The sequence below is a fragment of the Astyanax mexicanus genome, chromosome 15 (assembly GCF_023375975.1).
Source record: "Astyanax mexicanus isolate ESR-SI-001 chromosome 15, AstMex3_surface, whole genome shotgun sequence".
Classification (NCBI taxonomy): Eukaryota; Metazoa; Chordata; class Actinopteri; order Characiformes; family Acestrorhamphidae; genus Astyanax; species Astyanax mexicanus.
Genome location: NC_064422.1, coordinates 44,517,402 through 44,534,161, shown reverse-complemented (window position 1 = coordinate 44,534,161; position 16,760 = coordinate 44,517,402). Strand labels below are relative to the sequence as shown.

Below are 16,760 nucleotides of genomic sequence, written 5' to 3'. Positions count from 1 at the left end.
TGGTGTTGTGGTGTTGGGGGGGGGGGGGGGGGGTTGAGGCAGTGGGGTGAAGCCTGAACCAGCAGGGGGAGTAAATTACTGCAGTGGGACAGATGCTTCATTCTACTATCATTCAGCTGTAGGCGGGAAATCACTAAAAACACTGAATACAGATACAGATCTGCACAGATACAATTAATTACAACATTTTTTTTAATCTATTTGAGCATATTTTGTGGTCTATTGAGGTCAAATTTCTGAGGCTGATAACTCTAAAGAACTTGAAAAATAGGAAACCCTTGGTATTCCTTTCCTTGGGTTGGTCCTGATGAGAGCCAGTTTCATCATTCAAACTAGGGCTGCACTATATTGGAAAAAAATTACATTGCAAATGTTCTTTTTTTTTCCGACAAAGAACAGCCCCACCCCCACCCGTGCACCGTCTCGCGTCCGGACCAATAAAGAGCTGAGTCAGCATCGAGCTCTCAAAACCCAGTTCTCGCGCGGGCAGCTGCAGCCCGTCACTCACACAGACACAGAGACAGCGCTGTGTATCTTCTTGTGTCAAGAATCAAAACATTACAACATGACATGTTTGATTTAATTGCCTTAAGTGACATCACACATCCTGTGATGTGTCTATTGTTCATGCGCACATCGCAATGATAATACTTAAACGATATAAACTTCTTGATTTTTTTTTATATACTGAGCTTTAATAAATATTTTTTTCTTTTCTTTGTTTAGTTGAGTAGTTCTTGCTTCTCATAATCTGTATTAGAACATTACTCAAATATTCACTGTTCACTGTATACCTGTAACTCTACCTCTTCACTACTTTACTTTAACTGATGCTCTCAAACACTTTATTAAGAGACAAGAAATTCAAGTAATTAGCTCTTGATGAGTTCAGCACAGCTGTTACCTGAAAGCCTGAATTCCAGGTGACTCTACCTCAAAGCTGACTGAGAAAATACTACTTTGAAGAATGTAACATATAAAACAAATTCTGTTTGTTGTTTTTTGGTTATTTATTACATAATTCCATATGTATTTCTTCATAGTTTGGATGACGTTAGTATTAATCTACAATACAGAACATACTAAAATAATGAAAAACCACTGAATTTAAGGTGTGTCCATTGCTACTGTCTTCCAAAGGATTCTAAACTCACATAATTTAAAGGGACTTGATTGTGTCACACTGTATTTGCATGTACACAGGTTTAAAAAAGCACTGGTGTGAGATTAGGACAACAAACCACATGCTCAGATTTACTACAGCTGATAGTAAATTCCAACTCTGCTGTTTAATTCCTGCAAAAAGCTCACTTGTTTTGGCGCTAATGCGGCTTCCATTGTTTGTGCTTAGAACAAAAGAATCAAGAGTTTATGTAACACATGTATTATCTTCTTTGGGGAATACATTATGTTGTGAACATCAGTCACAGCAGATTATGTTTATTTTGAAGTAAAAAACTAAAAACAAACTGTTCTAATAAAATAAACAACAGCACATTGCTGGCAGTTATCCCTGAGTAATCCGCTGCTAATGGCACTGATACAAGAGCTACTGTGAACCTGGAGATGCCAGAACTCCAAACTATGTCTTCGTCTGCTCATTCATGCATTATTAAACCAAAAAAACACAGAATTAGAACTGAAGAGAGTCCTTGCTAAAAATCACCAGATTTATCCACTCCAAAAAGAAGAACCTACCACATTTTAAAAGTACTCTACGCTTTTTGTAAAATAACATTTCTCACAAGAGAGGTCATTAAATTCCCAAAACCACACCATCGCTCCAAAACAGCTTTCACACTTGACCAAAGGAACCAAACCACAAGACTTCTAAAGGTGTCCTGCAGTAACTGGCATCAAGAAAAACAGCAGCAGATCCTTTTATTCCTGCATGCAAGAATTAGGTGTCCAGGACTCTGCCAGTTTTTGCACTGAAAATTTACACAAGAACTCCATTGGAACCGTAGATTAAATGAAAGAGTCAGGTCACAAAATGAACCAATCACCTAACCTTACATGCAGCAATGGGAGCAGATAGCTTCCACAACTGCAGCAGAACTCACCACACCAGGCTCCAAAACAGCTTTCATACTTGACCAAAGGAACCAAACCACAAGACCTCTGAAGGCGTCCTGCAGTAACTGGCATTAAGAAAAACAGCAGCAGATAGTTTTAGCCCTGTATGTTTTGAGGTGGGCGGGTCCTCCATAAGCCTAAGGTTTCCACGACTCAGAATTTTTTCGCACTTGTCCCAAATAATGAGTCTCAGGACAGATTCAAACAAGAATTCCAATCTGAACCGCGAATAAATGGAAGAATCACGTTACAAAATGAACCAATCACCTAACCCCACACGCAGCAATGGGAGAAGATAGCTTTCACAACTGCAGCGGAACTGACCAGACCAGGCTCCAAAAACAGCTTTCACACTATTTGAGCTAAGGAATCAAACCACAAGACCACTTAAGGCGTCCTGCAGTAACTGGCATCAAGAATAAAAGCAGCAGATCCTTTTAGTCCTGCATGTTTTAAGGTAGGTGGGTCCTCCATAAAACTAAGGTTATAATGAGTCTCAGGGCAGATTCACACAAGAACTCCATCGGAACTGTAACCCCTAACCCTACACACAGCAATGGGAGCAGATAGCTTCCACAACTGCTTTCAGATTGACCAATGGAACCGAACACTGGGAGAAAGCATTTCCAGGTCTTTGAAAATACCCTCAGTCTTTCGTTCTTTGGTTGTAGTTTCTTGGACACATGACAGTAGAGAGAAAGAATTCGCTCTCAGAAGATGCACATCCAAGAATCTATATAGGGCCAGATCACAAGTGGTCTATCACTAGTGCCCACACACGTCTCTCTCACTTTATTCTCTAAAGAAGAGCAGAAGTTGCCAGCATTGTTCAATTTTGAACGTATCTGAGATTTCCGCTGCTACGATTTCTGGTTCTGTAGGCAAAAATGTTAACCTCCGCCCACAAACACTCCTACAACAAACCAGCAGCACGTATCAGTGGGTTATTTTTGACAGATACTAAAATATCTCGTAAACGTGGCCTTTTAAAGCTCTCCATTAACCCACTTCTTCTTCTCCATCCCCGCTGTCGTCATGCCCTGCCTGTACCGGCCTGATATTCCTCTTATGTGTGGCTGTTTAATCAATGACTAATGAATCAATAATGGCACAATTAAAGGATTTAAAAATAAAAAAGTAAGAATAAAATCATACATCTACTATAAAAGTGTTATTTAAAAGTCAGTTGCTTTGAGAAAGGGCACAACTGCAGTATTATTCTGTTATTCCATTAATATATAATAAAATGCATATAGTCAATCTTATAGTCAATATATCGTCCAAATATGCAACATTATTGTGACATGTTTATATGCCATCTATGATCTTTACCCATTTACTGTCCTTCGCTATTCTGTAGTTTTATTTTCTAACTATTTAAGACAAGGTGGGAGGAGCCTCCTCACACACATGAATGCAAATATATACTGAATGAGCAAAAGTATTGGGACACATCCTTATTCATTGCTTCCCTGAAGACCTTTTGCAACATCTCCATCCATCCATCCATCCATCCATCCATCCATCCATCCATCCATCCATCCATCCAACCAACCATCATTTAACTATCTATCCATCCAACCAACCAACCATCATTTAACTCTCTATCCAATCATCTACCAATCCTATTTGGGGGAACAACCACCATTGTTGCTGATTATGGCTTACAGCCAATAAACCCCCAAAAAATCATTGTCTCGAAAAATTTGAACATTATATAAGACTGATTCGTACTTTTGGCAGTGTGGGCAGTGTGCCAAATCCTGCTGGAAAATGAAATCCACATCTCCATAAAAGCATGAAGTGCTGTAAGATTTTGCGGGAAAACACGGCACTGTACAGTGTATCACAGTACAGTGTAAGAGTGCACATCCACTGAGAAGCAGGAAAGAAAAACAGCTGTATAACTAAGTAGCTGTTGCTGAAACTGGCTGTGCCAACACCTAAATTTAACTGGAAGGAAGTGTGGGAATGTTTGGGCTCTTTTAGGTTTTTAAATCAAAAACACGTTTTGTTTTAAACAGCAGCTTCTTGTTGAAAACATCCATCCATGTGCCAACGTGTGCCTTAAAATTAAATCAAAGTACAGAAAACAAGATTATGTGCATGTATGCAAACAAACACAACGCTGTGGATGTTGCATTATTACTTTTTTTTTGTATGAGCACCTTTTTAAACAAAGCAACAATGTGCATTACGAGCTAAGAATGTTTTTTATTAAAAGTGTTGATTAGATGTTTTGACATAATTAGCTACTGGCATATTGTTGTAGTTAGGGTTGCATCAATAAAATTTTTCCCATACAAGTATGAGTACATGCATTTTTGTACTTGATAAAATCAGTACCAACCTAGAATTAAGCAATAAACGCCAGCTTATACTTCGGCATCGAACCTACGCAGCGTAAGCTATGCCATAGCCTTTGCTGTAGCTTGATACGCAAGTGTTTTTTTATTGGACAGTGATGATATTGGCTTTAGAGAGCCAAAATATCACATTATATACATTATTTTTGCAATTTTTCCAAAATTTTTCACATTTGAAAGAAATTAAGAAATCATGGCAACATAAAACAATATATAGATTAGTTTTACTCTATGGACGTATGTTAATTTTTCCCAGCATCCTCATGTACATCAGCCAATCAAATAAGACATTAGCATGGTATTGGGTAATCGTGCATCCCTAGTTAAAGTAATGAGAGTTACGAACAGACGCGGACTTCGCACATGGAAGCTGGGTGAACTAGACAGATGAAGACACTACGGTACAACGCCTGTTATTGGTTGTTTAAAAAAGGGAACGTACGAGACAGGAACAACGTAACAACGCTGTGACTGTCGCCAAACACTGCTCTCCGCTGGTGGAGTTCCTGATAATCAAGTGCAGACCTTTTTATTCAGTACGGGAGTTCTCTGCCGTGCTAATAGCTGCTGTCTACATCCCACCCAGCGCTAGCATTGGTGCTAATGCTAAAGAGGCTCTGTGTGAACTCTATCGGACTATCAACGATCTGCAGAACAAACACCCAGACGGACTGTTTATTATCGCCGGAGATTTCAACCACGCAAATCTCAAGTCAGTGCTTCCTAAATTCCATCAACATGTGGACTTTGCAACGAGAGGAGCGAGCGCGCTGGATCTTGTTTACACAAACATCCCCAGCGCGTACCGGGCGGAGCCCCGCCCCCACCTCGCTTTCTCGGACCACATGTGTGTTTGGCTGACTCCAACATACACACCACTCATCAGACGCTCCAGACCAGTTCAGAAGCAGGTGAAAACCTGGCCGGCAGGCTCCATCTCTGCCCTTCAGGACTGTTTTGAGTGCACTGCATGGGACATGTTTAGGGAGGCTGCTACTGAAGGCGATTCTGTTGATTTGGAGGAGTATGCAGCATCAGTCACTGGCTACATCAGCAAGTGTATTGATGATGTCACTGTCTCCAAGACCATCACCACACGCCCAAACCAGAAGCCTTGGATGACTGCTGAGGTACGTGCGCTGCTGAGGACCCGCGACTCTGCCTTCAGAGTGGGTGACAAGGTGGCCCTGAGGAAAGCGAGAGCCGACCTGTCACGAGCCATCAGAGAGGCAAAGCGCGCACACGCCCAGAGAATCCACAGCCACTTCAAGGACACGGGTGACGCGCGGCGCATGTGGCAGGGCATCCAGGCAATCACCAACTACAGGACAATGCCACCGTCCTGTGAACGTGATGCCTCCCTCCCTGATGCCCTGAACAACTTTTATGCACGGTTTGAGGCACAAAACAACACGATGGTGAGAAAGACCATGCCCAAGCCGGACGAGCAGGTGTTGTGCCTGACTGCAGTGGACGTGAGGAACACTCTGCGCAGAGTCAACCCACGGAAAGCTGCAGGACCAGACAACATCCCCGGCAGAGTGCTCAGGGAGTGCGCAGACCAGCTGACAGATGTTCTCACGGACATCTACAACATCTCCCTGTGCAGCGCCACTGTCCCAACGTGCCTCAAGTCCACCACCATCGTCCCCGTGCCGAAGAAGTCCACAGTGTCCTGCCTCAATGACTACCGTCCTGTTGCACTTACACCCATCATCATGAAGTGCTTCGAAAGGCTAGTCATGAGGAACATCAAGACATAACTGCCCTCTTCACTGGACCCCCTGCAGTTTGCGTATCGTCCCAATCGCTCCACGGACGATGCCATCACCACTACTCTTCATCTCTCCCTCACCCACCTGGAGAAGAAGGACACTTACGTCAGAATGCTGTTCATAGACTTCAGTTCAGCATTCAACACCATCATCCCACAGAACCTCATCAGGAAGCTAAGCTCGCTCGGCCTCAACACCCCCCTCTGCAACTGGATCCTGGACTTTCTGACGGGGAGACCCCAGTCAGTCCGGTTCGGGGGCAGCACCTCCAGCACCATCACACTGAACACGGGGGCCCCCCAGGGCAGTGTCCTAAATCCTCTGCTGTTCACCCTGCTGACTCATGACTGTGCTGCAAAACACAGTTCTAACAGCTTTATCAAGTTCGCCGATGATACAACCGTGCTGGGTCTCATCACCAAAGGCGACGAGTCAGCATACAGAGAGGAGGTGCAGCGCCTGACAGACTGGTGTACAGTCAACAACCTTCACCTGAATGTGGACAAGACAAAGGAAATGGTTGTTGACTTCAGGAGAGCACAACACACCCACTCTCCACTCAACATCGACGGGTCCTCTGTGGAGATTGTTAAGAGCACCAAGTTCCTTGGTGTCCACTTAGCAGATAACCTCACCTGGACCCTGAACACCAGCTCTACAGCCAAGAAAGCCCAGCAGCGTCTCTACTTCCTCCGGAAGCTGAGAAAGGCCCGTCTCCCTCCACCCATCCTCACACTCTTCTATAGAGGGACCATTGAGAGCATCCTGAGCAGCTGCATCACTGCCTGGTTTGGGACCTGCACTGTCTCTGACCGCAAGACCCTCCAGCGTATTGTGAGGACAGCTGAGAGGATCATCGGCGTCTCTCTCCCCTCCATCACGGACATTTACACCACCCGCAGCATCCGCAAAAAACAACCAGCATTGTGAATGACCCCACCCATCCCTCACACGAACTGTTCTCCCTCCTGCCTTCGGGAAGAAGGTACCGCAGCATCCGGTCCAGCACGACCAGATTCTGCAACAGCTTCTACCCCCAAGCCATCAGACTCCTCAACTGCAGAGACTGAACTGATGGTTTTTCTGTACATGCACACACACTCTTACCCCACTTACCCCAGAAAATGAAAGCACCAAAAACCCTACTACCTCACTGGACTCTATTGCACACTGTGTAATAGAGGTAATTACTACCTCACTGGTCTTTTTTGCACACTGCATAATTTGCACACTGTCTTGTTATTTATTATTCTTTGTCTGTATTGTGTTGTATTGTCTGTCTGCACTTTTGTACTGTTGCACTTATTGTTCTGTCTACACTGTGTTTATGTGCACCATGGTCCCTGGAGGAACGTTGTTTCGTTTCACTGTGTACTCTGTATATAGCTGAAATGACAATAAAAAATTGTCATTTGAAATGCGAAGCCGTAGAAAGTATGCAGGCTCGAAAGCTTGCGAAGGCCCACTCGACTTTGTTCAATGCTCACAAACTTCATTTCACTGGACGTTTGTGGAGGCCTTTAGTCTCCTGAAATAACTAACCATACTTCTTGTATATATACTAAACACTGTGGTGTTTAAAAACTCCAGAATCACTGCTGTGTCTGATCCACTCATACCAACACACGAACACACACTTACACCTCATATACACCACCACCAATCCACCAAAGGTAAAATCTAACTAGACTTTGATTTATCCAGATTATAAAGTCCAGTTTTGATTGTGTTCACAAGAAGAATTTATGTGCCCACAACAATATAATCAGAGTATAAGAATAAAAGTTGAGCTCCTCACCAGGAACTTGCGTTTCTGTTTCCAGTGAGAGCCCTGTGCGTTAGTGTGGCGATGAGCCTCCGTCACCATATGGATCAGCTCCCACTCCGAGCCCGTGGGCTCCGGCCGGTTCTGCAGAGTCTTCACCATCTCCTCCTTCTTCCTCTTCTCTCGGTTCTCCTCTATGAGACGCCGCTTCGCCACCCGCTTCCCCTCATCCAGGACCACTGAGGAGAAAAACGTGAGAGTCAGTGTGTTGGAAGGTTTGTAGGTTAGTAGGCTGTGATTAATTAAGGAAGTTAATGGAGAGAAATTAAAAGTAAAAAGAAGGAATAACCATAAGAACGAGGGCAGGGACACGTTGGTAAGACCAAGGCACAAACTTATTTCGCATTTTTACTTTTACCCCCTGTTTTTTGAGTTTTACACGTCACTTTAGAACTTAGGGGGTTTTCACACCTGTAGTTCGTTTATCTGATCCGAATCAGTTGATGAGTTTGTTTAGTTGAAGCGTTTCTCCCTCTGTTTGGTTTGGTTTCACACAAGCACATCGTCTCCTCTGTTTGGTCAGAGCTGTCTGGTTTGGGAGTAAATATACATATACGAAAAACGTAAATATAGTGAGAAGATTCTGTGTTTCAGTGCAGATATCTGTGCTTTAACACTGAACGCTGAAACGCTAAGCGTTCAAACACAGTGTTTCTACGTTCAGCAGCCCAGACTTACACATAGTAAACCATAGAGTCACGTGACTGTGAGCAGTGAACGCAGCACAGACTGCACGTGTAAACAGCATGTTCACACAGCATTTGTTCATAGCTGTGGTCATTAGCGTTATCTGGCTAATATATCAGATTAAACTGAGCCTTATCAGCAGTTTAGCTCAAATAAATTGACAATATTTAATAGCTGTGGCTGATTGAGATCGCATCACGTTCTCACCAATGTGAACCAGCGCTCCAGAGTTCGTTTGGGATCGTTTGAGATTGTGATTACTGTTTTCACACCTGCTTAATCAAACAGCACTAAAGTTACAAACGGACCAGAGTTCGTTTTAACTGGACCAAATAGTGCGGGTGTGAAAACGCCCTTAGTTACAACATAAGCTCAATTGCATTTACAATCAGAACAAAAAGTAAAGTAAAGTGAGGGTTAAAAATATATTTTTGAGTGGACTGAACCACACACCACTAACCAGACTCAGCTATGAACTGAAAGGATCCAAGAAAGTTCAAAATACCAACAGCCTTCGCTAAAAAAATGGAGAGAAAGCGAGCACTGGAGTATAATCAAAGAAAGCATGGGGCGAGCGAGATGCATAAAGAATTGCTGGAGGCCCGAGGGAGAGAGTGTACCGTGTGTGAGCAACATGTGGACTGCAGGTCGGAGCCATATGGCTGTCTGCATGCTGACCCCCTCAACCAGCACTGCAGACTGCCTGAGATTCATTTACACTCACTGTCAGCACACACACACACTTACACACACTCATACACACAGAGAAATGTCTGTTTTTGTACTATTTTCAGGACAGAATTGGCCTGAAAAACGGAACAATAAATCGGCCCTGACTTTGTGAAGTGCGTTTTATTAAATCTACTCTGACAAAGCCTTTATTGTTCATCCTGCTAAAATCTGGCAAATCATTATTTTGGTTACTAGAGTTTAGCTTAGATTTAAAGGATTTATGCATAATCCGTACATACTGTAGTTTATACTACAGTTTATACTCTGGGAACAAATGAGTGACCAACTAAAAATTATGAGTTTCTTTGATTTTACCAAATTAAAAACCTCTGGAATATAATCAAGAGGAAGATGGATGATCACAAACCATTAAACCAAACTGAACTGCTTGAATTTTTGCACCAGGAGTAAAGCAGCATAAAGTTATCCAAAAGCAGTGTGTAAGACTGGTGGAGGAGGAGAACATGATGCCAAGATGCATGAAATTTTGATTTCTGAACATAAACTTAAAACTTTATGAAAATGAACTTATTTTCTTTGCATTATTTGAGGTCTGAAAGCTCTTCATCTGCTTTTCTCATTTTCTGCAATAATATATAATAAAAGCTCTAAATGAGAATATTTTTATTTGGAATTTGGGAGAAATGTTGTCTGTAGTTTATATAATAAAACAACAATGTTCATTTTACTCAAACATAAACCTATAAATAGATAAATCAGAGAAACTGATTCAGAAACTGAAACGCTCTCTTACATTTTTTCCAGAGCTGTATATATATATATATATATATATATACAAAAATCCTGATGATGCTTTAAATCGTGGCAGTGTGTGTATGTGTGTGCGTGCAGTAAAAACGTCCACTAAGTCAGGCCATATGTGTGTGGGGCAGGTTGTGCTTTGAAGTAGTGTGTGTGTGGACTGTCTGTACAGCATGCGTGAGAGAGACGATAAAGAGTAAGAGACAGTTTTACTTTCCTTATATGACAACATGGGAAGATCTGATTCCTTGCTTAATAGGTACAGAATGTAGAATTTTAAACGTGTGTCTGTGCGTCATTAATACACACACTATACGGAAAAAGTTATGGGCAACTATGCTTGGACACATACTGTTGGCGTCTTAAGAGCATGTCTTTAAAGGGTAACTAAAACCCCTGAGTTTATCTTACTCCACCCTCAGCTCAAATTTGAAAAAGGTGAAAAGGTAAAAAATAAATGTGAGGGGTAGTTTGGGATGGATATTGGGTGATGTATGGGTTTAGGGGTGGGGCAGGAGGGACAGCTGATAGGTTAAGCTGCAGCAGTACTGCAATATACAGTCCCCTCCAAAAGTATCGGAACTGTGAGGTCAATACATTTATTTTTGTTGTAGACTGAAAACATTTGGGTTTGACATTAAAAGATGAAAATGAGATCAAAGATCAACATTTGAGCTTTTATTTCCAACTGCTGTGATTTCTCTTGGTTTACCTGTTTGGTCTGTTACTTAATACACCAGTGACGACTTTCTTCTTCAGGACATTCCACACGGTTGTTCTGATTTGTAAACAGTAAACATTTAGGTTTGTCATTAAATGATTAATATAAGACAAAATATCCTGGAGAAGAAAGTCGTCACTGGTGTACTAAGTAACAGATGTTACACAGGTAGACCAAGATAAATCACAGCAGTTGGATATAAAAGCTCAAATGTTTATATTTGATCTCATATTAATATTTTCAGTCTATGGCAGAAATAAAAGGATTGGCCTCACTGTTCTAATACATTTGAAGGGTACTGTAACACTTCACTCTGGTTGCAACTGTGTTTTTGATGATAAGTGTATACAAAACCAGCAGAATAAACTAAAGCTAAAAACTAAAAAGAGAAAAATAAACTCACAGTCCATAGCCATGCCCACAGCGATGCACTTCTTGAAGCGGCACAGCTGGCACTGGTTGCGGGTGATCTTGTCAATGATGCAACAGCCGTCATATTTGCAGGAATAGGAGGGGTGCAGGTTCTTCTGGATGGTGCGCCGAAAGAAACCCTGACAGACAGAAAGCGAAAGTGTGAGATGATCAGGTCAGAGAAGATCCGGTGATGGTACAATGACAGATCTATGCTGGAGCTTTGTACACTTCAGCTGTATTGTCTGTATGCTGTGTGTTTTATTGAGTCAGTGTAGGTATAAATATTAAAACTGATTTAAAGGTTGCAAATATTGCAGATTTGCAGACAATATGCACGAAGATCACTATCAAAATCTAAAACTGAAGTGCTGCACTATTCATCAACAAGACTGCAGGTTAAAAATGTATAATAATAATAATAATAATAATGAATAAATAAATGAATACAACAATCCCTGCTCACTTAAAGGCAATATCACACGTCATGAGACTAGAACTTACATTGTGTCCCACAACTTTTGGCATTTCCCATTGATACTAAATAACGCTGCACTGATCTATAGGATGTGTTTGGGGTTTTCCGTATTTTTCTCTTTAATTTTTCTGTTCTCAAGGACAATTCCAGCCAGACACTGCCAGTCACAATCATTATCACCCACTGCACAGCACTGTCCACCATGGGTGGTAATATAAGTCTTCTATAGTGTATTCCCAGTACACACAACACAATGTAGATGGAGAAATGTTAAATACTTGAACAACTTCACTATCACACCTTGCTCTAACCCCCATAATTTACATCACTTTCAATGAGAACACTGGCCAGTGTTTAAACAACCTCGCAAGATAACGCCTCACAACTTATACAGTTTTGGGCTTTTCCAAGACATCCATATACTGCTGTTTCATGACAGTGTAAAGTATTATTAGTCTTGGTTAAATGTAGTTAGTGAAACACAATGTAAAGAATGTATTCATAGTTATATTTTATGTTAGTGATTGTATATTTTTTAAACTGTTGCAAGTTGTTAACGTAAACATCAAATTACATATAGTCTATTTTTGTCACACTTGGCATTAACATGCGTCCTGGGTTTCGTTTTAGCTCCAGCAACGAGTATCATCACCTTTATCCATTAGCATGTTATTGTAGTGTGCTCAGCTAACCACTCCGGACGGTGGATGGTGTGGTATCGCTGTTATTACGGATGTTCTTTCAGGGGTGGTGGTTGTTTGGTGTCATCAGGACTTGCTCTATTATTAGTAATGCCTTAACAACACTAGGAGTGTAAGGATGGACAAGCGCATGCCTCCTCCGATACATTTGAAGTCAAACTCTGCCTCTTTTTCAACTACCGCTGATATAGATAGCATCACTCGGTAGCATCACAGCACGTTCTGAGGAAAGCGCCGGATCCCCAGCTCTGATACATCAGCTAACAGACTGCTGTGCTGGTCAGCATCATACTAGAGGTAAAGAATGTAAAGAGAGAGCATGGCCATAGTGCTCTCTCGGACTCCGTCTGCTGATGGCGAAGCAAGCAACACTTCTAAATGTGATTTGTTTGAGTGAGTGGATTATGATGCATCCTCGATACTCAGTGTACCTTGTTCACACCTGTACTTTTTGTTGGACACTTATAATCGGATTAGAGACTCTAAGACTAAGAAGATTTTCATTTTTTATTTTTTAAACCATCTAATCTCTTTAAAAATACTGGCAGGCAGAATTCTTTCTAAAAGAAAGAGGATTTTCTCAGCAGCAACCTATAGATAAATAGAGTTTTCAGGGCTTTGTGCACCACCATGCAACAACATCACAGCGCAGTGCTGAATGACAGTTTGCATTTCTGAGCAGAAAAAACATGGGTAGAATTTCTCGTGGTCCCTCATGACCAGTCTTCTTAGGAAGTGCATGCACCGCTGAACCTTTAAGCTAAATAAAAACAGAGCGTGCATTCCAGAGCAGGATTACAGCTCACCTGCATTTATCGAACCCCGGATCACAGGACGTGATCTTAGAGAATCGTAACCATTGTTTCGATCTGACGCTGACCCTGGGTCAGATGCTGAACTGTGAGCAATAGAGGAGTCAAGCTTTTCCTTACAGCTTCCGCTGACAGTCGCGGGGTCAGGTGAGTCTATTGACTGAAAGGGTCGTTGGTCAGGAGAGCAGGTTTGAGTTGGGGTGAAAGGTTGTGGAGACAGTGCTGTAGACTGCATTAATAAATTAAACTCTACTGTAACACAGAGCCAAGTGATCAGAAGAAAGGCTGGATTGTAGAATGGTTTTCTCAAATTGGTGGTCAAAAATGATATGATCAGTGTGATGCTCTAGTCCAGTGGTTTTCAACCTTTTTTCAACCTTTTATTGACTGAGAAAAGCTATTTTAAAAAAGCTAACAAATACATACATCAACTCAAGAGTTAATTCAGTAATCAGGATCTGATACACATTTTACTATTATTAAAGATTGTGTCAATATTGCTTAAAGAAATGTTTCTTTTATTTAAGTTTTTCTATATCTATATATTTTTTTAGTATTCTTATGAGTTTCTTGTATATATATTCAGATTTTATATAGTGTTTGTATATTTCCTGATATACTTTACAGGCAGAAAAAAGCTAGCTACTACATTCAGTGTTCATACACTTTTTAACCAATAAATTTCCATTAATTTTTCAGGACTTTTTCATCATGCATTCAAGGCAATTTTTTTTAATGACCATACGGACAATAAAACCTAAAATCAACTAAAAAGCTATGTTGATACATATTATTGCATACAATATGATATGGCACACCCCTAATAACTGAGATATAAAAAAATACAAATATCTCCATATATCCAGGATTAAAGTAAAATAAATGATACAGGGCAGATATAATCTGTCTCTAGTAGATATATAATGGGAAATGAGAACAGTGTGAATTTTTCTTTTGATAAAAACAGTGGGTGATATGGCACCATATTTCAGGGTATATTTCTTTAGATTTCATATCCCTATGTGGATGTACTCACCTTGCAGCCCTCGCAGGTGATGCAGCGGTAGTGGTAGCCAGTGGCTTTGTCTCCACACACCACACACGGCTCATCCTTCTCTAGATAGCTGGGGATGTACCCTACAACACAGAGAACCAGCACAGTTAATACACACAGCCTCTCAGAGCCATAAGGCATATCACATGCTGATCATTTCTTCTTCCTGAGGAGAAAAAGTACAGGCAATAAAACAAAAAAGCTGAAATTAACAGACTTCTATTCAGTTTAGTGTGAACCACAACTTACACAACTCAGGATTTCCAGCTAAAGCAGCTGAAAACAACTTTATTTATATATATATATCATTTTATTTAGAATTTTCCCCAAAACCAGGAGTAAAGTAAAGACCAGTGAATTCCACCTCTTTTCCAACTGGCGTTTACGTAGTATTCTCCCTCTCTTTCTCTCTCTTATGTTCTCACTCTCTATCTCTCCCTCTCTCTCATATGCTCTTTCACTCTTTCTCTGTCTCCTATTCTCTCTCATCTCTTCTTTTATCTCTTGTGCTCTCTCTATCTATCTTTCCCTCTCTTTCTCTTTCTCTCGCTCCCTCTCTCATGTTCACTCTCTTGCTCTCTTTCTCTCTCGTGCTCTCTCTATCTTTCTCTCTCTCTCTCAATGCTCTTTTTGTTTTGCTCTTATCTCCCTGTCTTTTGCTCACTCGATCATATATTCTATAATGCTGTCTCTCAATCACTTTTTCTCACTCTTTCTCTGTCTCCTATTCTCTCTTTCTTCTCTCTTATCATCTTTCTTGTATGCTCGATCACTTTTCCTCTTTCTCGCTCACTCTCTCACATTCTCTCTCTCCCTCTCTCTCATATGCTCCCTCTCTTTTGCTCTCATTCATGTCTTCTAACTCTTTCTCCTGTTCTCTCTTTCATCTATTCTATTATCTCTCATGTTCTCTCTCTCTTTCTCTCTCTCTCTCTTTTGCTCACTCGGTCATATATATTCTATAATGCTGTCTCTCGTTCACTTTTTTCCCCACACTTTGTATCCTATTCTTTCTCTTATTGTCTCATGCTCCTTCTCTTTATGTATCTCTCTCTCTCATGCCCCCTTTCTCTCTTGTATGCCCTCTTTCTCTTATGCTTTCTCTCTCTCATCTTTCTTATTCTCTTGTGCTCTCTCTCTTTATCTTTTTCCTCTCTCTCCTGTTCTCAAGCATTCTCTTCCTCTTTCGTATACTCATGCTCTCTCTATGTATCTCGCTCTCTCTCTCTCATACGCTCTTTCTCTTGTTCTTTCTATCTGTCCCTCTCGCCCTCATATGCTCTCTCATGCTCTCTTTCTATGTATCTCTCTCTTATTTTAGCTCCCTCTCTCACGTTTTTTCCTATGCTCTCTCTCGTACGCTACCTCTCTCTTATACTCTCTCTTATTCTCTTGTGCTCCTTCTCTCTATCTTTTCCTCTCTCTCTTGTTATCTCTCTTTCCCTCTCTCTATCGTATACTCATGCTCTCTTGTGCTCTCTCTATGTATCTTTCTTTTTCTCTCAGATGCTCTCTATCTCTCATGCTCTCTCTCGTATGCTTTCTTTTGTTCTTTCTATCTTTCCATCTCGCCTTCATATGCTCTCTCTCTCTGTATCTCTCTCTTATTCTCTCTCTCTCTCTCTCTCGTATGCTCTTTCTTATGCTCTCTCTCTCTCTCTCTCTCTCTCTCTCTCTCAGTCAGTAGGCATGGAAAGGACACACTGTACTTTTTCCATACTGCTGCTTCAGACGCTGAACTAACAGACAGAGGAAATGGCCTATTGACCGCTATTTCTAAAATATATAGCTGGGAGGGTGAGGGGAGAGGACAGTACGGTGCACATGCTGTGTAAACACACACACACACACACACACACACACACACACACACACACACAGACACAGACACACACACACACACACACACACACACACACACACAGCGCCGACCCAACCTGCCGCTCTGAATGGAGCAGACTGGGCCGGACTCAGTGGGTCCTCTATTTCTATTCAGGTATGAAGAATGGTCAGGGTCTGAAACAGATGTGGAGAGAACCAGAGGACCAGGAGAGGGAGGCCTCCTCTAAATACCGCCAGCAACTCAGCTCAGCTCAACTCAACTCAACTCAACTCAGCCCAACCCAACTCAACCCAACCCAACTCAACCCAACCCAACTCAACCCAACCCAACTCAACCCAACTCAACTCAACTCAGCCCAACCCAACTCAACCCAACCCAACTCAACCCAACCCAACTCAACCCAACCCAACTCAACCCAACTCAACTCAACCCAACTCAACTCAGCTCAACCCAACTCAACCCAACTCAACCCAACCCAACTCAACCCAACTCAGCTCAACTCAACCCAACTCAACCC

The 16,760-nt window shown here is 41.7% G+C and overlaps 1 protein-coding gene across 3 annotated transcripts in view; it reads right to left on the bottom strand.

Moving 5' to 3' along the window:
• The window catches only part of thrab (thyroid hormone receptor alpha b), a 285,484-nt gene that overhangs the window by 25,359 nt on the left and 243,365 nt on the right, over positions 1 to 16,760 (bottom strand). For all 3 annotated transcript variants that reach the window (XM_049464647.1, XM_049464648.1, XM_049464649.1), the window contains 3 exons: positions 14,383 to 14,483; positions 11,348 to 11,495; positions 8,016 to 8,221 (listed from right to left, as the gene is read on the bottom strand). In XM_049464647.1, coding sequence (XP_049320604.1) covers positions 8,016 to 8,221; positions 11,348 to 11,495; positions 14,383 to 14,483 — 455 coding nt within the window. The remainder of the gene's footprint in view (positions 1 to 8,015; positions 8,222 to 11,347; positions 11,496 to 14,382; positions 14,484 to 16,760) is intronic.